This window comes from Heterodontus francisci, chromosome 12 (genome assembly GCF_036365525.1).
Source record: "Heterodontus francisci isolate sHetFra1 chromosome 12, sHetFra1.hap1, whole genome shotgun sequence".
NCBI classification, from domain to species: Eukaryota; Metazoa; Chordata; class Chondrichthyes; order Heterodontiformes; family Heterodontidae; genus Heterodontus; species Heterodontus francisci.
This window is the reverse complement of record NC_090382.1, coordinates 65,926,363-65,950,184: the sequence shown is the minus strand read 5'-3', so window position 1 is coordinate 65,950,184 and position 23,822 is coordinate 65,926,363. Positions and strand designations below refer to the sequence as shown.

The 23,822-nt window shown below is 41.3% G+C and overlaps 1 protein-coding gene across 2 annotated transcripts in view; it reads left to right on the top strand.

The window, feature by feature from the left end:
* Positions 1–23,822, top strand: part of LOC137375893 (pro-neuregulin-2, membrane-bound isoform-like) — a 165,604-nt gene that overhangs the window by 129,051 nt on the left and 12,731 nt on the right. For both annotated transcript variants that reach the window (XR_010976086.1, XM_068043542.1), the window contains exons 6-8: positions 18,395–18,497; positions 18,708–18,831; positions 21,952–22,079. Coding sequence is in view for 1 of the 2 variants with exons in the window: in XM_068043542.1 (XP_067899643.1) it covers positions 18,395–18,497; positions 18,708–18,831; positions 21,952–22,079 (355 nt within the window). In the remaining variant the exon portion in view is untranslated. The remainder of the gene's footprint in view (positions 1–18,394; positions 18,498–18,707; positions 18,832–21,951; positions 22,080–23,822) is intronic.

The window sequence follows — 23,822 nt, the reverse complement described above, 5'->3', positions numbered from 1 at the left end:
CCTAAAATGACAATGCTCTTTTCATGAAAACAGATCATTTTAATTTATGAATTAGAAACAAATTGTTATTTGAACAAAATGGTTAACTGTTAACAATAGCCCTGGGTCGTCAATCAGATCTGGACACACCATTCAGTCTGGCGATGTATTCCTAATTACCATTTCCTAAGTTTCTATGTATAGAAATTGTTAAATCACATTTTCCTCTCCATTGTATCTGTTTATATAACCTAAACCTACTTTTGATGTTTACATTGTTTGCTGTTCTGTACCTGAAATCACTACCCCTACTGGCTGCCTTTTGACTTCCCTGCTCCTCTTTTTAACTCCCATCATCTCCTGACTTGGCATCATACTTCTACCTTTTTACTCTCATTATTATAACATACAACCTTGTCCCATTCAATGCTACTCCCTGCTGACCTTTCTTCCTACTGTGATAGCAAGCTTAAGTCCCTCTTTACCATGCACATAGCTCTCTGCACTACCCCAATGTTACTCTGCTGTGCCCACAGTGCCACCAATTCTTGTCTCTTGTAGAATTCCTAACTGCCTGATCTCTTATTCTTAGTGACCTTCCTTTTCAGCTCATTTCCCAGTGGCTTATTTCTTTAACATCCTCCCTGTCACCTGTCATTCCCACTCCATGCCTTTCTGGCTACCACATGGGATACCACATGCCCAATATTCAACTCTCTGCCACTTTCCAGAATGTTCACTCTCTATGACATCATCCTGGGTGAATTTATTGATATCCTAGATCAGGGAAAAATCTGGCTACCAGAGAGTGATTCCTTCTCCTTTACCAAAGCCACCTATCTGGATACAACTTCCACTATGTCTCCTGCCTATACTATCTACCCCCTATTCTTCTGCTGCCTTTCTTTCATTCAAGTGCATTACTGTCTTCTACTCCTCCAGAATTTCCTTTAGAATTCTTGTTCTGTCTACTCCTGCTGCCAAGATCTCCTCTATAGCCTCTGCATGGAGTGACATCTCATCCTTGGTAACTTCATTCTTAATCTAAACGCCCCTAATCTTCTCCTGACTTCTCACTCAGCCTTCCCCATTCATACTCATAGCTACCTTGACCTTGCCATCATCTGAGGCTTCACCAACTAGGAACTAGGAGATTTTAATCACCTAGTATTCTCTGATTACTACCTCATCTTTTCTGCCTATGTAATTCTTGCCCAACTCCGCTTGCACCACACTCACCTTTCACTCTGGGAAGATTTTTCCCTCTAAGCTCCAACACTATTACACTATCTAACTGCTCCTCTGGATTTTGATTTGCCACAACATCACTGCCACTGTTTACTTCTCAACAGCTGCTTGAGTTTTGCCTTTGATGACCTCATCGGTCCAAGCTATTAAGGGTTTTTCATTCCAATATTCTGCCTGGTACTGTCCTCACTGTGTCCTCACGTGTAAAGTCTGTAGACATGAAAGCACCTGTGGTGTGATCACTCTCATTGTCCAATGTTAGACCTGTTTCACCAACTCAAGGAACATCATATTTCTTCTCCATGGCCAAATCCTATAACTCCAAGATCATCCTTGAGTGTAAGGATGATCCCAGAATCCACCACCCCTTCCAACACCTTACTTAGACCTCCTCCAATCTCATGTCTACTGGTAATTGTGAGGATCTTATGGATTTGTTTATGTTAAAGATCAGGACATATCATGCAAGCTCTCCTCCTCCATCTTCACTATCCCCTTCCAGTCTCCCCAAGCCTGATTTGTGTTGCTGAAATTTCCCCCACCAGCCTTTATCAGGCTTATCTCCTCTAAGCAGCCCATCTTTTGCCACCCTGATCCTTTCTCCTCCCATCTCCTGAATACTCAATTATCTCTCCTTGTCCAATACTTGTAAAACTATAAATGGTTCCTTTTGTTTGGGCAATGTACCCCATCTCTTTAAATTTGCAGTTATCATCTGTTCCCATAAAAGAACCCTCAATTTCTCAATCCTTTCCTCTTCATGTTACTAGAATGCAATGTTACCATACAACTCAAAACGTATTACTCCCAAAATTCCCTCTTCAAATCCCTACAATCTGATTTTCACCCTGCACTGCCAATGGAAAAACTCAAGTCAAAGTCAGTAACGACCTCTTTTGTGACGATGACCATATTGCATTATCACCCCACGTCTTCAGCTTTTCCAGAGTTCAACAGGTTGATCATTCTATCGTCCTCTACCTTCTCTTCTCTGTGGTGCACCTCCAGAAGGGTGCCTATGCCTGGTTTCACTGCCAGTAATTACAATGGAGCTAGCATATATCCAGCAACAGATTTTTCCTCCTGTCCTGCACAGTTAGTTCTGGAGCATCCGGAAATTTCATCCCTGTTCCTTCTTCACAAAAGTTACTTTTAGGTTAACAAATGTAAGGGTAGGTACAAAATTGGTCATCAAACTAAAGGTATTGGCCTTCATAAAATGTCTCAGCAAATGTCTCAGGCAAATAGTAATGTTTTTTAGGCCGAACGTGACCTCGGAGCACCATGAAATTGTTGGACACCACATGCTTAAATTTGAATTTAAATTTGAGTTGAACATTGTTTTATAAAAGGAGATAAAAAGAAAAACAATCAATTTGAATGTAAAGCACACTGTCAGTAGGGTAAGTAGATTTTCTATTGGTATTGTGGTGCTAGGTACATAGTAATACATATGTATGAGCATATATGAGATATTAAATTTCATGTCTTTGGTGCTTATGGAAAATTTTCTGGGACATTTCAACTCCCTGCCTCAATTCATCTTCAGTGTCTTCCTTGGTGTAAATCATATTGCCTAGTTCAGTTATCTGTTTAACAAAACTATGAAGTAAATCAGCCAGTATTATTGAGATCCAGTAAGGGACTGAAGAAGAATCAAACCAGTGAGTTTCAATATCCTGGAATAATTTCCACACATTATCAAAGACAACAAGGCAGAAATCTGATTATCATCGATAATCCTGAATGTATCAAGAAATTCTTAATAACAAAAAACATAAAAATGTTATGCAGACATGACAAGGTACTGCTTGATTCCTTTCATGTGCCTTTGCAAAGTTTCATCTCAAGTGAAAGGTCATTTGAATGCACTGGCACAAAGTAGACCAGCATCTTAATCCTATGAGCATTGTTCAGCTGGGCTTTAAAATCGTTCCAGTTGCAGTGTGGACTGTAAATCACACATGCAGGATTTTCTTTTGATCTTCACCAGAGTTGATTAATCTTGTTGGAAGATGAAAATACAGAGAATGTCCACAGAATTAGGTGCTAAGGAATCTAATTATTCATGTTCTGCTACATCATTACTACTTGCATACACAAATCTGTTCGGAAAAAGAACAAATGAACATAGAGAAAGAAAACAAAAACAAGAAATGCTGGATTCACTCAGCAGGTCTGGCAGCATCTGTGGAAAGAGAAGCAGAGTTAACGTTTCGGGTCAGTGACCCTTCTTCGGAACTGACAAATATTAGAAAAGTCACAGATTATAAACAAGTGAGGTGGGGGTTGGGCAAGAGATAACAAAGGAGAAGGTGCAGATTGGACCAGGCCACATAGCTGACCAAAAGGTCACGGAGCAAAGGCAAACAATATGTTAATGGTGTGTTGAAAGACAAAGCATTAGTACAGATTAGGTGTGAATATACTGAATATTGAACATCAGCAAGTGCAAACCTGAAGAAAAACAACCTGAAAAAAACAGTGGGTAAGCAAACTGAACAAACTAAGATGAAATGAAATAAATGCAAAAAAAGATTGTAAAAAATGTAAAAAGGAATGTAAAAAAAAAGGAAGAAAAAATAACTAAAAATGACTAAAAATGAAAGTAAAGTGGGGGGCTGTCATGCTCTGAAATTATTGAACTCAATGTTCAGTCCGGCAGGCTGTAGTGTGCCTAATCGGTAGATGAGATGCTGTTCCTCGAGCTTGCGTTGATGTTCACTGGAACACTGCAGCAATCCCAGGACAGAGATGTGAGCATGAGAGCAGGGGGGAGTGTTGAAATGGCAAGCAACCGGAAGCTCAGGGTCCTGCTTGCGGACTGAGCGGAGATGTTCCGCAAAGCGGTCACCCAGTCTGCGCTTGGTCTCCCCAATGTAGAGGAGACCACACTGTGAGCAGCGAATACAGTATACTACATTGAAAGAAGTACAAGTAAATCGCTGCTTCACCTGAAAGGAGTGTTTGGGGCCTGGGATAGTGAGGAGAGAGGAGGTAAATGGGCAGGTATTACACCTCCTGCGATTGCAAGGGAAGGTGCCCTGGGACGGGGACGAGGTGGTGGGGGTAATGGAGGAGTGGACCAGGGTGTCGCGGAGGGAACGATCCCTTCGGAATGCTGACAGGGGAAGGGAGGGGAAGATGCGACTGGTAGTGGCATCACGCTGGAGGTGGCGAAAATGGCGGAGGATGATCCTTTGGATATGGAGGCTGGTGGGATGAAAAGTGAGGACAAGGGGAACCCTGTCACGGTTCTGGGAGGGAGGGGAAGGGGTGAGGGTAGAGGTGCGGGGAATGGGTTGGACACGGTTGAGGGCCCTGTCAACCACAGTGGGGGGAAATCCTCGGTTGAGGAAAAAGGAGGTCATATCAGAAGCACCGTCATGGAAGGTAGCATCATCAGAGCAGATGCGTCGGAGACGGAGAAACTGGGAGAATGGAATGGAGTCCTTACAGGAGGTAGGGTGTGAAGAAATGTAGTCGAGGTAGCTGTGGGAGTCAGTGGGCTTATAATGGATATTGGTAGACAACCTATCCCCAGAGATGGAGACAGAGAAGTCGAGGAAGGGAAGGGAAGTGTCAGAGATGGACCATGTAAAGGTGAGAGAAGGGTGGAAATTGGAAGCAAAGTTGATAAAGTTTTCTAGTTCGGGGCGGGAGCAGGAAACGGCACCGATACAGTCATCAATGTACCGGAAAAAGAGTTGGGGGAGGGGGCCTGAGTAGGACTGGAACAAAGAATGCTCGACATATCCCACAAAAAGACAGGCATAGCTAGGACCCATGCGGGTACCCATAGCGACACCTTTTACTTGAAGGAAATGCATGGAGTTGAAGGAGAAGTTGTTCAATGTGAGAACAAGTTCAGCCAGGCGGAGGAGGGTGTTGGTGGATGGGGACTGGTTGGGCCTCTGTTCCAGGAAGAAGCGGAGAGCCCTCAAACCATCCTGGTGGGGGATGGAGGTGTAGAGCGATTGGACGTCCATAGTGAAGAGGAGGCGGTTGGGACCAGGAAACTGGAAATTGTCAAAATGACGTAGGGCATAGAGAAATAAAAGGTTATTCAGCTTATCATGTTTGTTTTGTCAAATATGCTATATACAGCCCAATGTTTTCCTCAGTTTTTCTGTCTCTTAAAACCTCAACCTTCACTGTCCATTGTTAAAAGTAATTATATTCCTCAATACTTCCTAGAGCACAAATTTAGTCAAGTTCCATTTAAAATAATCCACAAGTGACAATCATCATTCGGCAGGATTCTACTTTAAAGGCATTAACTCTTGTATTTGATTCCTAATTCAGTTCAAAGAATTTATTGACTTGTATTTCAGACATGATTTTTAAAAAATCATATTTTGCTCATGTTCTTAGTACCCTTAAAATTCAATTTGCAGCCAGAAATCAATATTCTAAGTGTAATTTTGCAAATGCATTATGCAAAATGTGAGTTAATATCAGCTCTATGGACTTGGATTTAGTGATTCTCACAATATATCCTAATAATAAGTTTTCAGTCATCGCCATCTCACAATTTAAGAGACACAATTAATAGATTGGCTGACAACCACTCCCCTTCAATTCTTCTACCTTCATGAAGTAGCAGTCATTCATCTAGTAATTAGAGTTAATGGATAATTTTGAGCCTTGCCGCTTGGACAGTAACCTGACAGCATAGATTGCCTGGCCGTTGTGGAATCTGTCTGATTTTTGTTTCATTGATGTACATAGGATGTTGATGCAATTTTAGAGTTAAAGCGCATGATGTATGTGCTGTCTTAGTCCGGCCTATGCTCTGTGTGGTAAGTGGTTAAGCAGGCATCCCTTAAAGGGATCTCTGGAGGCTGCTCAGAAAAGGCTGAAATTCAGGTAAGTAATGACTTTTTTGCAGGGCAAAAGGAGCGTGAAGGCTTTTCCTGTTTCCCCACAAAAGTCCTGTCGAATCTTCTGCCCTCCTTCCACCTGATCAGGCTGTCCATTAAAGGCTCAACTCTACAGATAGGCTGCTGGATTTCCTGCTCTTCCTGAAACAACAAGCTGCCTATTAGCAGTTGTTTAGCACTGACAGCTTGACGATTTTATTCTACTGCAGCCTTACTATGAAAATGTTTTGTTTCTTTCAATGCGTGGTAAGTTTGCTCTGCCCACGCCCACCCAGTGAACAGAGTCATTTGAAAAATTACCTAATTGTTTCTATTCTTCCTTAAAAACAGGCTGAACTTTCCTTCTGGGGGCAGGGAACAGGAGTTGGGACTGGTTCCGGGATTTTCACGGAGGCACCCCCTTAACTGGCATGGAGACAGGTTCCCTTTCCAATTCCGAGCAGTGGGTGGGCTCTTGAAGATTCATGAGTCATTTTGTCAAAAGATAGCCCTCATCTCCCACTAGCCACCCTCTGATTTGTTGTTGTAACTCAAATGCTGATGATATAGCAGACTGCTGCAGAATGAAGGCATCATGACTGCTGTCAGGATACCGGGCTTTGGCCTGCATGATCTTCTGCCTCTGATCATATACCAGGTGGGCACTGAAGGAATGGAATCCCATTCGATTGTGGTATAGAGCAGAGTTGACATGCAGCAATGTGTGTGCAGTCAATGGCATCCTGCACCATGAACTCCAAAATAGCATGTGCCAACACCCTCACTAAAATAGCATCCGACATGGCTCGCACCAGATGCGTGTGTGTGTGTGTGCTGCAGATGCTAAGCACCAAAATTATGGATGCTAAGGAGCCAGATTTTGCAGCCACTGAGTCTGACTGTGCAAGAGAGCTGAATTATTATATGTTGAGAAACAATTGTTAACCAGAGTATCAGGGTGCACCCTCTTCAACTAAAAATATTAGTTCAACTCCCTCATACTGTTGAATTTAGTGACTCCTCAATATTTCAACTGCACTTGCTGCTTAACAAAAATATTTCAAAAAACATTGGTAATTGAGAAGTAAACCGAAGTAGATTAAGATAGATCATTATTCCTGACTTTCTTCTTTAGTAAAGTATTTACTGAGATGTAATTCATTCCTACATTGGGCTAAATTTTACCCTGGGCTTCAGGACCCCGACATTGGGACCAAATGGAAGTCCTGAGCCTGCGCTTGGGACCAACTGGGTGATATTACTGGTGGCAGCCTCATAATTGGCTGCTGTAATATTACATGTTCCTTTGGTGTGTGATCTATTGTAAGTCTCACAGGACTATAAGTAACATCCGTAGTAAATGTGCGTTTTATTTTACTTTGGTTGGAACTTTATATATATATAATATATATATAGACACAAACAGTTACTGCATGAGCTACATCTAAACACATCTAGCTCCATCGGGCTCCACCCACAATTGCCTGGTTATGTGTGACACTTCCTCCGGTGATCTTCATTTACAGCTCCTTAAAGCTGGTGCGCTCTTAAAGTGGTCCCATAATATCACCCTTGTTTCCAAAGATAAAACATATGTACAATAAGCAATGATGTTGCAATTTTGACTCACTATATATGATTAAATCAACATGTTATTTGCGGATAAGCAAATTTAACACTCCCAAAACATAGAGGAGGTTTGCTTATTCGACCCGATCTTGTTATCGTGAACCTCTTCCCAGAATCGAGCTCATCTTGATGACTCCTCTGAGACTCAGAACTCTGTTAAGCATGTTCATCCTCTGTGCTCGTAGTCGCTATACACACGTTCATCTTCAGACTTTGTTTTTGAATGTGTCTGTAATGCCACAGGGTTGTCACATGTAGTGTTGTCGTACATCTCTCTGACCTGATTTTCGTTCCGTCTGAGAGTCGCACCAATGAGTGTCTGGACCTCTTAAATCTGGGCTGGTCGCATTTCCTCGCAACCTCTTCAGGATACCAAGATCCCGACACATGATTGAGGACTCTGACCTTCTGTCCTACTTGCAGTCGAGCTAATTCTGGTCCTGTGTGCCTGTCGTGCGATGCCTTCATCTTCCCTTATTTAGACAGAAGTATATCCTTTACTGTGAAAAGCTTAGAGGTGGTGCCTCCCAAACATTAACTCTGCAGTGATGGTAAGCCCATGTCCGATGGAGTCGCTTGGAGGTGCAGCATTGCAACCTTGGGATCTTGTCATATCTGACTACACTTTAAAATTAGCGATTTGAGGTTGCACATCATGCGTTCAGTCATGCCGTTGGATTTTAAACAATACACTGACGATGTCACGTGATGGACTCCCCACCTGGCACACATGTCTTGGAATGGTCTTCCTGCATATTATGGCCCATATGAAAGATGATTTCTTCTGGCACACGAAATAGGCTGAACGGGACACTGACCATTTCAACAACCACTGCACTTGTAGCTGTCTGATGATCGGAAACTTGGTGAAGTAACTGTGACAGAGGTTAATCATCATCTTGAGCATGAAATAAATTTGTGCCAAACTTTACCCATGGGTGTGAAGGTGTTTCATGTGGGATCAAAGGTTCCTTCTGTTGATTTGACTAACGACTTTGATATATCTTACAGGATTTCACCATAGTCTCAACATCACAGTTGATTCCTGGCCAGTAGACCATCTCTCTGGCAAGGTGTCTGGTATGTTCTATTCCTAGATGCCCTTGATGCAGTTGGGCAAGAATATCAGAACGCAGAGCTTTGGGTATCAGGACTTGTTTTCCTTTGAAAATCACCTCTTGTGATATATCGAGCTCGTCTTGATACGGCCAGAAACAGCGTAGACGTTCGGTTACTTCTTGAGTCAGGCCATCCTTCCACCATCATCTTCCACAGCGATGATAAGATATGGTCACCTGCCATATCATATCTTAGTTGCTCACATTTATGAGGTCCAAATCTCATGAGGTTGATCTAGAGGACATTCTCAATCTTAGTATCCACAACTTCGACATGCAAATCCAGCGAGATGCCTGCATCTTTATTCGGGATAGACAGAGTGTCCGATGTGAACATTTTGCTGCCTGGTTTATATCGGATGCCACAATCGTAACCCGGAACCGTCACCAAAAATTTCTGCAGCCATGGAGGAACACTCATGAGTGGTTTGCACCATATGATTTCAAGTGGCTCGTGGTCAGTCTCCACATTAAAATGTTTTCTGAACAAGTAGGTGTGGAAGTTTACAATAACAAAAACCAGAGCTAAAGTTTCACACTCGATATTAGAATAATTAGATTGGGTTTGTGATAAACTCTTCAATGTGAAGGTGATTGGCTTCCCTTCCTGCATGATGCAAGTATCTAATCCCTTCTGGGACGTATCAACCTTGAGTGTGGTGTCTTTGGTCAGGTCCGAATACTGTAGCCCGCTATCTTGACTTGACAGAGCGAACATTAAGGACTCAAACACCTGCTGGTGGTTTTCCTGCCACAAGTAGGGGGTACCTTTACGCAGCAGTTCCCTAAGCGATGCTACTTGCTCAGCAAAATTGGTGATGTATGGGCCAAAATGTTGAACAGCCCTAGACACCGTTGTAAGTCTTCCCAGTCCTGAGTAGTTGGCATGGCTCTGCTATCTTCAATCTTATCTGGGTCTGTGTGTATTCCTGTGGCGGAATATGTTGACCCAAAGAAGTTGATATGCCCAATATTGACCTGACACTTCTTGTTATGAAACACAAGGCCCTCACGAAGAGCGGCCAGCATTAGCAAATGCAAGTTTCGGACATGCTCTGCCATGGTTTGCCCCATCAACGCAATATCATCAGCTATACAGATACAGCCCAGGACATTATCTGTTATCCTGTCCATGTATTGTTGGAAAATGTCCTGGCTGACGCACAGACCAAACAGTAACCATCTAAAGCAGTATCTTCAAAATGGCGTTCTAAAAGTTGAGAGTAGCTGGGACTTCTGGTCTAAATGGATAAACCATATGCCATGTTTTGCATCCAGCTTTGAAAAATACTTAGCATCAGTAAACTCAGGATTCAGCTCTTCCAGGGTCAGGATTTTATGTGGTTATCTCTTGAGGGCTAAATTCAGTTGTCACAGGTTTGAGCAAATCCTGAGATAGCCATCAGTCTTCAGCACACAGGCAATCGAGCTGCACCAATCGGAATGCTGGTGCACTCGGTGGATGACTCTGTTGCGCTCCATCTCATACAGCTCCACTTTAAGCTTCTCTTTAATGTGGGCGCTGCACTTACTTGACGTGTCGATAGTGGGAACTGCATCCTCCCTCACATGCAATATGGCATCATCCTTGCAATTGCCGATTGTATCAAACCTGTCTGGGTAAGGTTGTTTCAGGTCTCCAACCGACTCAGTGCACTCTGTATTGCAACCATCCATACCTTTCAGCTGACTTCATGTATTGTGATGATTCGAAAATCTTGGCATACTGGAAGTCCTGCGACAGCTGGTCCAGTTGTGTCTACAATATGAAAAATTTGTGGTAGCCATTTGGAGTTCCCATAGCTGCACTGTAAGATTATTGTTCCAATGCACTTGATTGAAGAACTATTGTCGGCAGTCAGCCTATTGTGGTGAATTGCAGTATAGATTCCCATTCCTTTAAGTACATGTCCTTCAGTATACGGATGGACAGAATATTTGCACTTGCTCCAGTATCAATTTTTACCCTGAGCTTATGCTTGCTACTCTTCTGTGGGCATATAATCCCAATCATGGTGAATGTCTCAAATTGTGTAATAGCATTGACACATTGATCCAAATTAACTGTGTGAAATGCTTGCTTGCTGTTTGCATGAGTGCACTCTTCATCTATGTCCTCCTGGCAATCTGTCTCTCTGCCAACCTGATGTACCTGCTTGGGCTTTTGTTGTGTGTTGGCATATCTTTTATTGCATTTGTCATCCTGTCTTGCAGACGTATTCTCTGCATGTGATCTGCCACCATTCCTGTGTGCGGTATCTGAGCTTGGCCTTCTGCATTGCCTTGCCCAATGCCCTCACATGTCACAAGCTTTGCACTGGTCCTGGTACGCTGGAGAACTGACAATTAGGTGAGTCAGGCCACATTTTCCACAAGGCTTATCAGACTTTTGAGCTTTGGTTAACAAATGTTGTAGCCACCCCCAATGCTGGTAGCCGTTGGTGTCCAGTCATGATGGCTTCAAATTACCTTCCATCAATAAGTAGTGTATCTATGGTGTGCCCTTATTTTCTAGAAGGTCTTTTGAAAGGCCTCAAGCTCTATAACCCATTCCGCTAATTCAATATCTGCAGTCACAATATTGAGTTTTGTCTCAACACCTTACAACAAACTGATCAATGGAGTCATCTTGCCTTTGCCGTAAGGTCATAAACTCAAGCCTATGTACTCGGAAATTTACCTTCACTTTGAGTTGCTGCTCCAGGAATGCCTATATCTTGCTAGGGTCCTGAGCTGACAATCCTGATGTATTGATCTTTTTCAGGCCCTCATTGCCCAGTGCAATCTTAATTTTAGTAGCTTGTTTCACTTCTTGATCGAGGAAACACAGCTCCATTTGCTGTTGAAACAGCATAAGTTCAGATGCTATGTCTGACACATTCCAGTCTATTTAAATGAGCCCCCGCGCGTTTAATATCACAGTAATTTACAATTCAGAATCAATCGTTGGTTACACAAGGCTTAAAGCCCTAAAGAAAAAGTTTGAAGGTACTTTTGTATTGAATATATGCAGGTAAGCTGTGCTCTTCAAAGTTGAGGCAGCCGATCAGGAGAACTCTGGGGAAATTTCTGAAGATTATTACTACATGCTGTTGTTGTTGCTTGTTTATTAGAGGATTAGTAGCTGGTACTAATATGGTATATTAGGTCTGTATGCTCAGGTTCTCACTCTGATTGCTTCCAGTACTTTTGTAGTATAGATCAATGGTGTTCCAAGATGTAGCTTATAGGTCAATTAATGGAAGCTCCCTATGTAAATTTGTTATGCTATTGATGGCACTGCAGCACCTCCACAGTGGGGAGGGTATAATTACTGCCTAACCAGTTTACGTTGGCAGTTGACTTGGACATTTGTAATGGAATAAAACTTATAGAAAGTGTGCACAAATGTAAGATTTTTTAATATGTTAAATCAAGCTCCTGTGGATATCGCACACAATGGGCTGAATTTTACCGGTACCTCGACGCCATGGGTCGCGGCAGGAGAGGGCTGGTAAAATTCCGTGGGGAGAGGCCCACCTTGACCCGCGACGTCGAGAAGGGCCCACCGCATATTACCGGTGGTGGGGGGACCTCTGTGCAGCGCCCCCCCCCCCCCCCCCAGCTGCCTGACGGCAGGCCCTTCATCTGAATATGCAAATTAACAATAAAGAAATGTAAATTAACTAACCTGCAGGTGGCAGCCGTCCCATGCCGATTTTACGGCCATCGTTTGTCCTTCAGAACTCCGTACGGCGTTCCAAGGTAGGAACCTGGTGTGGAGGGGGAAGGAATAAAACTTTCATGGTGGGAGAGGTGGGGGAGCAGGGAAATCACTTTTTATTGGATGTGGGGATGGTGGGAAGGGGCTGAAAGGCAAAAGTTAGAAGGTTGGGAGGGTAAGTTCGGCTAGGGAAAAAGGCAAGTGTTGGTCATATCAGGCATTGAAATGACCATTGAGGGAAGGGGTGGGGGTTGGGAAAGGGCCTCTTTATCTTTATTATCTGTTTAATAAAAATTCCGATGACTTTGCCTTTAAAAATTAAAACTTCATCTTAGAGCTTAAAGCCCTTTAAAATGGTACCGGCGCCTGCACGGTGGCACCGGATGCCATTGCCGGGAACACAGTGGTCCCCGCTCTACGTCATCGGGGGCGGCCGCTCCACCCCCTCTATTTAAATGAGCCCCCGCGCGTTTAATATCACAGGGAGGTCAGGGACGGCGCATCCATGCAGGATGCACGCCGCCATCAGACTACACCACCGCGATCTGTGGTGCACTCGTACAATTCAGCCCAGGGAGTCAACATCACCATATAAAGTGAGAATAGAGGGCACAGGAGAATTAGCGCAGGCTGCACAGATATAATTCAGCTGCCATTTTAAAGGACTTCTTTTTATATTGCACTATAAATTCCTAAGTCCATATTTATAATGGAAACTGCCTATATAAACTTGTCACACTGTAATTACAATCTACTGCCATTGGTAGCGCTACATTGGATTGACTGGTGGGAGGCAGTTTCTGGTATAAATGTGGGAGTGGGTATTTATAATTGCATATTTTGTATATGAGGATATCATTTTTATGTATATGGGGGCATATATTTTTTGTATAAGGCCGTCTTGCTTTATTATGCATGGGCATCCCACTTTTTGTGTTTTGTGGTCTCATTTTTTTTGTATATGGGGCATGCATTTCTGCCAAATCATATGTCACCAACTAATTGGTTTAAATGCATGTATTTCGCCTTCAGCTCCTAAAGGTTGGACATCACTAGTGATGCACTAATTGATAAAACCATAAAATTAATCATTCAACAGAAAGATATATAGATGGAATGGGAAAAGTACTAATACGTATTTCTATCCAGTTTTATACATTCATCCCATACAGTATTGGATTTGTCTCGACTGTATATTTTTTTGGAAAATCTAGTGAGATAATTAAACTGTATTTCTATTCTGTTTCACACTTAAAATTGCATGGATCTTTATTTCCCATTTTGCTGGATTTATAATCTTATGTCCCTAAAGGGGTATCAGACATGCCTCATTTTCACTTCTGAGCCAGAAGGTTGTGGTTCAAGTCCCACTCAAGAGACTTAAGCACAAAAATCTAGGCTGATACTCTAGCACAGTACTGAGGGGGTACTACACTATTGGAGGTGCTGTCTTTCATTTGAGACATTAAACAAAGACCCCATCTGCCCTCTGAAGTGTCTGTAAAATATCCCATGGAAAGATTTTGAAAAAGAACAGGGGAGTTCTCCCCAGTGGCCAATATTTATCCCTCAACCAACATCACTAAACAAATGATCTGGTCATTACCACATTGCTATTGTGGGAGCTTGCTGTGCACAAATTGGCTGCTGCGTCTCCTACATTACAACAGTGATTACACTTCAAAAATAGTTCAAAAATGGGCTGTAAAACACTTTGAAAGGTCCTAGGGTCATGACAGGTGCTATATAAGTGCAAGTCTTTATTTTATTTTAAAAGTGTTTGAGATTTAACAAAGCCAGTATAGCGGGGAAGAAATTGGTATGTGCTGCATTCATTCTTGAGGCGTAAAACAAGTGCTTCTGGCTCCACACCAGTCCCAAAGACCATTGCCAGCCCTCACGGCCCCTTGCAGCTTGCCTCCCTCTCCCCTCCCAGGATCTCATAGCTACTCTGAGGTCCATAGCTTTCCAGTCTAATTTATATGAGGCCAGATTTTGATTGGGTCTCGGGCTGACCTGTTGTGGTGATGTGGAGTGTTCTCTGCTGACCATAACGATAACTCCAGGTGTTTCCATGGTGCTGAAATCCAGCCTTTTCACCCATGTTATGCCCCATTTTAGCAAATAAACAGTAACCAAGGAAGTAAAGCATATGGAACAATCAAAACTGACTTGCACACTGTGCGTCTTGTCTTACCATTTTACCAGCAAGTGCACATAAAAGTTAAAGTACACAAGCATATGCTGTGCGAATGTGAGTATTGAGATCACGTGTCTTATTACTCATTTTTTATTTACTAAACAAAAATGTCACTGGCCTTAATTGGATTCCTAATTAACCTCATATGGCTTAATAGCTAATGTATTGAAAAACTACCTTGAGAAGACTTTACCAATTATGAGTTAAGGATAATTCAGTAGCTGGTGTACATGAATGATAAAGTGCTGTATTTTTCAAATTATTTTTTCATTGCATACACTTAGAGAAAGAACTCTACTTGGCATTATGCATTCTTCTCACTTATTTCAATTTTGTAACCATCCTTCTCCAATATGATCTACAGCCATTGCTGTACAATCTTCTTTTGACTGTGAATGCCTGTCCCTGAGCCACTATTACTTCTATAATACCACATCAGAAGGTGTGGGATACTTCTGATATTCAGATTCTTTATGGTTATTCAATATATAAAATTATAGACACTTAGTGTGTGTTACAAGAACATGGGAATAAAGACTGAACAGTTTGTCAATCTTAGCTGAAACTCACAGCTTTGAATTCATTTTCTGATATCCATTATTTTGTGCAGTGATTATATAGTTAGAAATTATGGAGGTGAATTTCTGTCAAGTGTCTTCCGATCATCTGATGTAACTTCCAGAGTTTCCATGGCTCTTCCGCCAAAATTACGGCTGACGAATGGGAGAAACTTAATAGAAATTCACACCCATAATTTTTGTTTCTTACTTATCAGCGGAGCTGCTGTTCCGAAGTCTTGCAACATTCTTAAGCCACTTTTGTGGTTTCAGTGCCATAATATACCAGCTAATAATTTACAGTGTATTTCAAAGAAAATTATTCACTGTAAATCATTGTGTAACTTTAAACAATCATCATTGGATTCCTTAATTGGATAGCTCAGAGAATTTAACCAGCGAAAAGCTGAATCATGAAGGTCAGGAAGTTCCCAAGAAAATCCCTCAGTCTGTGCTAATTTAACTGATCTCAGCCAATCAATGGATGTGATACTACAATTGACCTCGGTATTCTTAGGCTAAGGATGATAAAATTGGACCAGGTTGCTGTTCTTTGCTGCTGTTGACTAACGTGTGAAAATTAGATAAGGATAGGATCAGGTTCAGGCGTTATGCTCCCACAGTCAAATATCTTGCCTATAATCACTTTTAAGACTCAGACATGAATTATAGGCATTTGGATGAGGTACTGGAGGGCATCTGAGATGTGCAGAATTCTATCTGAAGATGGCAGTGCCTTCAGGAGAGGAAGGGAGGCAAGAAAATTGACAAGAAAAGAAACAATAAAAAGCACAATAATAATTTCTTCTATGGGCAAGAAGATATTTTATTTTGCCACTGTTGTTAGTAATGAATACCTTAACACACTCATTGCCAATAACGACAAATCAGGCTTATTTTACATGCATAAGAGCTATACGTATGTTCTCTATAAACCTAGATTGAATTGGTAGCAAGATTTTCAAACCCCTTTTAATGCTAGTATACATAACATTAATCTACTTGAAAGCCGTGTTTTCACAGCACAGATAGTGCCATCTCTATACTAAACCTGATAAAATCATAAATAATAACTGACTTTTTACTCCTAAACAGTCACCTATTACCTTCATAATATCGTTCCTTAGAATTGTAAAAAAAGAGAGTAATTATTTGCAACTAACTGTATTCCACCCATTCCTGTCATGTTTTGCATGTGTAAAACGTTTGCCTGTAATGGTAGTGCCCATTGTCCGAGATGGAAATACTTCCCTGAGCACTATGTTACATGTTAATATTACACCTGCCATGTTTCTGTACCAAAGTTTGAGCTAACCACATAACGTGTATAATTTTTAGTATGTTTTAAATATTCTTCTCTGAAACTGTTCTCCTTTTTTCTTTCTTTTTTGTCAACTTTCTGCATTGGCAGAGCATCTTGGATTTGAATTTATGGGTATGGAAAACCATTCATTTTAATCTGCAAATGTAAAAAGCTGCCTTGGATTTCTAGCAACTTCTTTTGCTTTGAAGGGATGATCTGACTGCAGCTGGCTAGTTGTACTAATCCATCCATTACCAAAATAAAGGAGTCCAGTATCTAATGATGACATTGAGCTACAGATAAGCACAGCTTTTCTATAGCAGCACTCTTTTTGACTAGAGATGAGCTGCAGCTGGCCCAGGAGAACTCTTGCCAGATTTATAACTGTTGTAAATAGACAGCATAAAACCACTGCTTAAATGTTTGACCTATAAATTTCATGTTAGCTCCAGATGTGTGTAAGCTTGTGTCATCTGTTAGCTTTTCAAAAAGTGAAGCTGGTATTTAGACTAGGAGACCTATTCTTTGAACTCCAAACTTGGTTTATAATAAAGTTGATTTAACAGTAAATCAAGCGAGGTTGCAGGTCATAATGTTTTTGCTGAAGTTGCAACTAATATAAACAATTTATATGGCACACAGTTTAAAAATTAGAAAATGACCCAGCTAAGAAAAACAACAAAACATTCAAGCTAAAGCAAATTAAGCTTATTTATTGAGAGAAAATTAAACAGTTTCATAAACTTGTACCAAAGCTCACTTTACTTGAATGTAAACTTTCAACAATTTGTTTTCATCCTGGGTAATATTATGCAATTAATCTCAGATTTTGAGACACACTTGTGTACTTTGGTTAGTCCTTATGCATAATAAATATGATGTCACTACAGTCACAGCAGTTTCCTAATATGAAGTGCAAAAGGGTAATAGCAAAGCATTAATAACACATGAGCCTGTTCATTTCTCTCACCTTCAGCAAAACGAGTGCTGCTGACATTCTAATTATTGATCACAAAGAAAATTCCAACTTCCTTGTCTTGTCAGGACACCATTGTTTTAGTCTGGGGCATCCCTTCACAGTCTGCTTTAATCTTTCTTCCCTCCATGTTCCCATTCTCTTCTTCAGTAACAAGCATGCTATGCCAAGCCATTGACTTTCCCACTTCTCCCCCTCACCCCCTCCCCCCCCCCCAACCTATTATCAGATATATGTGTCTGCCATTTTTCCGTTGTCTTTTTATTTATTTATATTCTCATTACTGTGATTGACATATATATAAACAATGTTTAACTAGTCTGAGTACTGTCAATTCTCAATCTGTACAGTTACTAAGTTACAGCAAATATGTTTCAACTGTTTTTCCAATAGCCGCATATGGATATCAAAATTAGAACATTTAAACTAAAATGAAAATGTCATTCAGAATAACTCTCCATCCCTAACTTGAATTCTCTCTGAAGCTTTACTTTAATATACTGCCATTTAACTTTTACTGCATATGTAAAATAGTTTTGATTTTTAGATGAATTTTTAAAGTTTTATTATGAAAGCCTGCAGTCTGCCCTTAGTGTGTTGGGGTGGGGGTTTGTGGTAATTGTAATGTTATTGCAGTTTATTGCTATTTTGTACACTATTATTTTATATATATTTATATATGTGTGTGTATGTGTATCGAATTAATGTGAGAAATGCTCCAGGCTTTTCATGTGTAACTTGTGACTGAAGTAAATTAAATGATGCTTGTGGGTGTTAAGAGGTATTTAACCCTTTTGCACTCTGTGTTTCTGTTTGCAGAAGCTGAGGAACTGTATCAAAAGAGAGTTTTGACCATCACTGGCATTTGTGTTGCTCTTCTAGTGGTTGGAATTGTGTGTGTAGTCGCATATTGTAAAACAAAGTAAGTCTTTAAACCTGCCAGTTACTGTAACATAAAGTTCCTTATGAGAATTTAAAGTTGTTAATGGATTGTTGCAATGTAAGGTAATTTTTAAAATTTACATATAATTTGATAGATACATTTACATTTCTGAGGTCAAATATGTTGCAATTTGTTGAAGTTATTTCAATACCCTGTCTAGAACTTACTCTAGTTATTGTACTTCTTTAGAAAACAAAGAAAGAAAATGCACAGCCACTTGAGGCAAAATCTTTGTGTAGACCATCAAAATCGAAACCTTGCCAATGGACCCAACCATCCTGGCCCTCTCCCAGAAGACATTCAAATGGTTGATGTATGTGCTTCTATTTACTAAACAAATTTTAGGATAATTAATAAGATATTATTTAGTGACAATCCTGTTTATTGCTTAGCAACTATTTTGATTAAAATGCTTATGATTAAAAGCCTTTTCGGGATGTGTTAGGACCGCGGTGGGAGCCACGCACTATCAGTTCAGTCCCATCACTCCACAGGTTGCAGCACATTATTACGCTTTCACACCCAATCGTAAAACGGCCAAATTAAACACTCTAGTAAACCCCCCCCACCACCCCCCCCCCCCCCCACCCCGGAATAAAACAGACCAAATCAGGTATCTTTAGACAACAACAAATTAACTGTTTATTAAAAGCTAAATCTTAAACACTATTAAGATAAACCTATGTCTAAAGACCTTATAACTTCTTATTTTAACCTAACTCCAACATTCACACACATACACTCAAAAAAACTAACAGTTAACTGTTTTTTACAAGTGGAGATTAAAAAAAATTAGCTGTCTCTTAATATTAACTAAAATAAGTAAGTTTTTGTAGGTTACCTTCCTGATGGATGAGGTCTTCTAATGTGGATTTGATGAAAATAGTCCTTCAGTAGATAGGCATTCAACTCTTTGGCTGCAGCAAGCATTGAACAGTTCTTTGAACGATGAGCATAGCAATCCAAATGGTTTCTTGAAAAAAAGGCTTTTCTTCTTTACTCAGGGAATTAACTTAGCTTGTAGCTCCTTGTAGAATTTTCTGCTGAGAGAGAATATTCAGTTCGCTTGGCTGTAAAGTCTCCCAGAGCTAATTGGTTTCAGCCATTTCTACCAGTTCCACACACAGCCAAGTGGAAACATTACCATGTGACCTCTCTCTCTCCTGCTGTTACGCAGGGTAACAAAAAATGCAGCTGTGGCACACACACTGTTTTGAATCCAAGGAGAAAAATAATTTCAAGTTCATGACAGGTGCTTCGAACAGCTTAGCTGCTAAATGCACTGCCAAATTTGGTACTGAGCCATACTGGCCCCGAATTCATTGTGATATCAATATTGGCAACAAATTGCATAAGTTAGACTGTAGTGGTCCAATATTGAGTCCGCAAATAGGCTATAGTTATAGTGTTGCATTAATGCAAAACAGTTTTGAATGTACATTGGCCCAAAATGTAATTATTAATCCTGATCTACCCGAGTACCCTAAAGCCAGGTGGGATGAGACCAACCCCACCCCACTCCTACACTTGCAGGAATCCATCTCAGATAGCAGTGGCTGCAGTATAGCACCAACATTTTAAAAGTGCTTCGGTGCTCCAATGAAATTAATGAATCTTTAAAACTTCTATTAAATATTGAGACAAAGAGGACTCTTCAATAATAAAATTAGCAACAGTGCTTTGTGCACGAGTCAAAGAATGGGTGCACAGAGTTGTTATCACTGTTCCTGGGTGTATTGGTCTGACTGAGGTCATTTTGTAGTTGAAAAAGAATCTGCAATTTGCAGCAGGCAGAATACCAGCTCGGATCAACAGCTGTAATTATGGACTACCTTGAAAGTTAAATGCAAATGCATTTTATCACAGCATAGTTTACAGAAGTCTGATTGTTATGAACACTGAAGTATATGGTGACGATTTCTTGAGTTTGTGATGAAAACCACACCTGCCAAAAGGAGACATTAATTTCGTCAAATGGAACATTAATTTTAAACTGTTACTGGACTGAAAAATAACTTGGTTTAAAAGATCACTGAAACATGGCTGCACATTTGCATTCTAAAGGACAGTTGCCTGGAGAAGACAATGGGAGTGCTTCACTGTTCAATGAGCCAGATGGTTTTTGATCAAGAGATATTGACTGTGTAAAAGCCAACATTCCACCCCCCCACCACTGCCCCCCCCCCCCCCCCCCACACACTGAGGGTGTCTGCCAAACTTGGGAGAAATCCACAAAACGCAGGAGAGTTTCTTCCAAATAAGGAGCTAGTCACATGAATAACCCACTGACCAACTTGGAGCAGTTTGAATTCGGCTCACAGAACAGTTGGGAAACAGACTACAATGGAACTTGAAGAAGAAAGCATCTATCTCTCTCTCCCTCTCTCTGACGCAAAGTTCCAGGGACCCCACAGAAGTAACTCCAGCCTCAAGAGAGAAGACTCCTGCAGCCTTCTGGTACCAGCTACATAAGTGAAAGTGTGCACTGGGCCCCAACGAGAACTGCAAGACTTAACTGCAATCAAAGGCTTTACATCGAATCCCAAAACGAGTAACTGAACTCCATATTACTTCAACCCTCCTCTTTAATTCTTTCTCCTCCTCTGTCTCTATTTGTGAGTGTGTTTTATTAGTGTTAACTGAATTAGAGTTTTAAGGTTAATAAACTTACACCTTTCTTGTTTAAATCTAAGAAAACCTGTCCGTTGATTTCTTTGCCATTACAATTAGAGGGCAGTAAACCAGAATTCCCTGAGGGGAAGCTAAAACTAGGGTGTTTTAAAAATTAAACCCTGTTACGGCCAAACCAGTAATAGGCTGAGAAGGGAGCCCTAGACCCCGTCCTCACCTTGTCATCATAAGTTACATGTGTCAAAATTATTAGCCCATTAAAATCAATGCATTTACAATTTTGTTACTTTTAGTTCAAAAAGCAAATCTCCCTCCTCGCCCACCACAACAAAGATATTTTTGTGAATTGTCCTTTAGGTGTTTCTATTCATTCTGAAAAGTGTGAAAGGATTCAGGTTTGTGTCTTGAACTACACACAAGCTGACCACAGGTGCAGTGGGCTAAATGTTTTCCTTCTGATCAGATGGTAACCCCAGAAGGCTTTTGTGTCCAGTTGATTCCTTAACCCTTAAACTGCCATAATAGATCAGGCAATCTCCTTTACAATTATTAACCTCTTGGGAATAATTTAAGCTGCTAGGGAATACTGCAGGGAAATCCCCAAAAGGAATTGGAAAAATATCAAACCATACAAAACCTATTATAAAAATATGCTTTTGAATAGTTTGTTTCAACGATTTACTGTGTGAGTTATTTACCTTAGTTTTCTTAAGTAATTAATTGTAAAAATGACATTTAAATCTTGATGGCTGGGAGCCCTGTTGCTTGACTCTGAAGATTTTTTTCTTTTCTCCTTGTGCAGTACATTTCGAAAAATGTTCCAGCCCCTGAACACGTGAGACGACACGAAACAGAAACCTCATTTTCTGCAAGCCAGCCATCGTCCACATCTCATCACTCCTCTACAGCTACACATACATCCAGCCATAGGTAATTAACTATTAATGAGCAAGCATTGCCACTTTCACATAAAGACAATAATACAAGGAATATTTATTGCTTTAACTTTCTAAATTACCAGATGGTATAGAATTATTGCTGATGTGAGTGCAAACTGGCTGTGTCAAATGTGCCACTAATGGAGGCTCCTGCTCACAATGCTACTGATCTGCATGAACACAGAATACAAATAATTGAATATATGATTAATCTGGTATATTTCATTAGTGAATGCCTTCTAAACTCTTTCCCTTGTGTGAACCAATTCTTGCCTCCTCATGTTTAATGTCATGAGGGCAATTATCCATTGAATCCTGTTATGGGAACAGTGGAGATTGAAACAGGGTGAATTGGCTATTAAAATTCCTTATCATCATTCCCATTACTGCACATGTAATGTAATTGGCATTTTCATGCTACTTTCATTTCTGGTAAATTGCAATGGCCTTCTTAATGTCTGTTTATGACAGTGAGACATGTTTTTACAAATACAACTTCTGTGCTGCTGATTTACAATATTTATGTCTTACCTTTATGTTTCTCTTTAAGTCATTAAACTTCTTTTGGATCTTAAGCCAGCTAACTATGTTGGTGACATCATGCGCTGCTGACATCCTGTTTGAATATTTAGAGGCTCTCCTCCATCACTGAAAATGTATTTGCATTTTTCCATTACGAGCACTTGCCAGTTATAATTGTAAAATTTTCCACTTGCTGTTCAGCCATTGTCAACAAAAATTGTACTCCACAGCCAGATTAACAAATTCTTTAACATTTATTCTGGTTAAGTAGTTAAGCTATTCACAAGCATTAAATGCAGGTGCATTATGATTACTACTAGCTTTTCAGTATCATTACCAAATCTGCATACTTCAAAGTTATTGATTCCTATGATTTTGTTGGTTCATTAGTTATGCTGAAAAATGGGCATGCTGTTATTGTTCAAGAAGGTTTGTCAGACTCATAGGGCTGGATTTCATGCTGGAGGCGGGGCTCCTGGCGCCGGGCTGAAAAGGTGGGAGGATCCCCGCCTCTGCCTTTTCATACGCCTCAGAGTGATTCTTCACTCTTTTTCAATCAAAGTTTAAGGAGACGGGATCCCAATCCCTCTAAAGTCTTTAAAGAGATGAAGATCCCGCATCCAAGAGCTGCCAGCCAATCAGAGGGCCGGCAGCTCAGCAGTATCGGCAGCGCCAATGGGAGTGGTGGCTACTGCCAGTGCTGCAAAGACCTCAGAGCCAGTCCCAGCGCTGCAACCTTCTAACAGAGGTAGGTGAGGTGGGGTTGCTGGGGCCAGTCTGGAAGGCCCCGCCGAGGTGGGGTGGTCATGCAGTCCAGGTGGGAGGGGGGTGGTCCCGGGGGATAAAGTTGTTCCCAGTGGGAGTCCTCTATGGGCCACAAATTGCCCACAAATGAGGGACCACCCCCCAAGCCCGCAAGGAGGGTGCCTCATTTTACAAGGCATCCTCCCCGCGCAGCAGAGGCCCCCCACCTGCTGCTGGTAAGATCCCAGTGCAGCGGGAACAAACCCTTAATTGGACGTTAATAGGCCACTTATAGGCCTCAATTGGCTTCTGGGCGGGAACGCAATTGTCAGCCTATCCCGCCCCTGGGAAGATCACTGGGTGACGGGGAGACAACAGGCCCTCTGCCCTGCCGACCCCACCCCCCGCTCCCCCCCCACCCCCCGGCCATGCGTCACAATACTCCGTGGCCCCCGGCCTCTCACCCTGC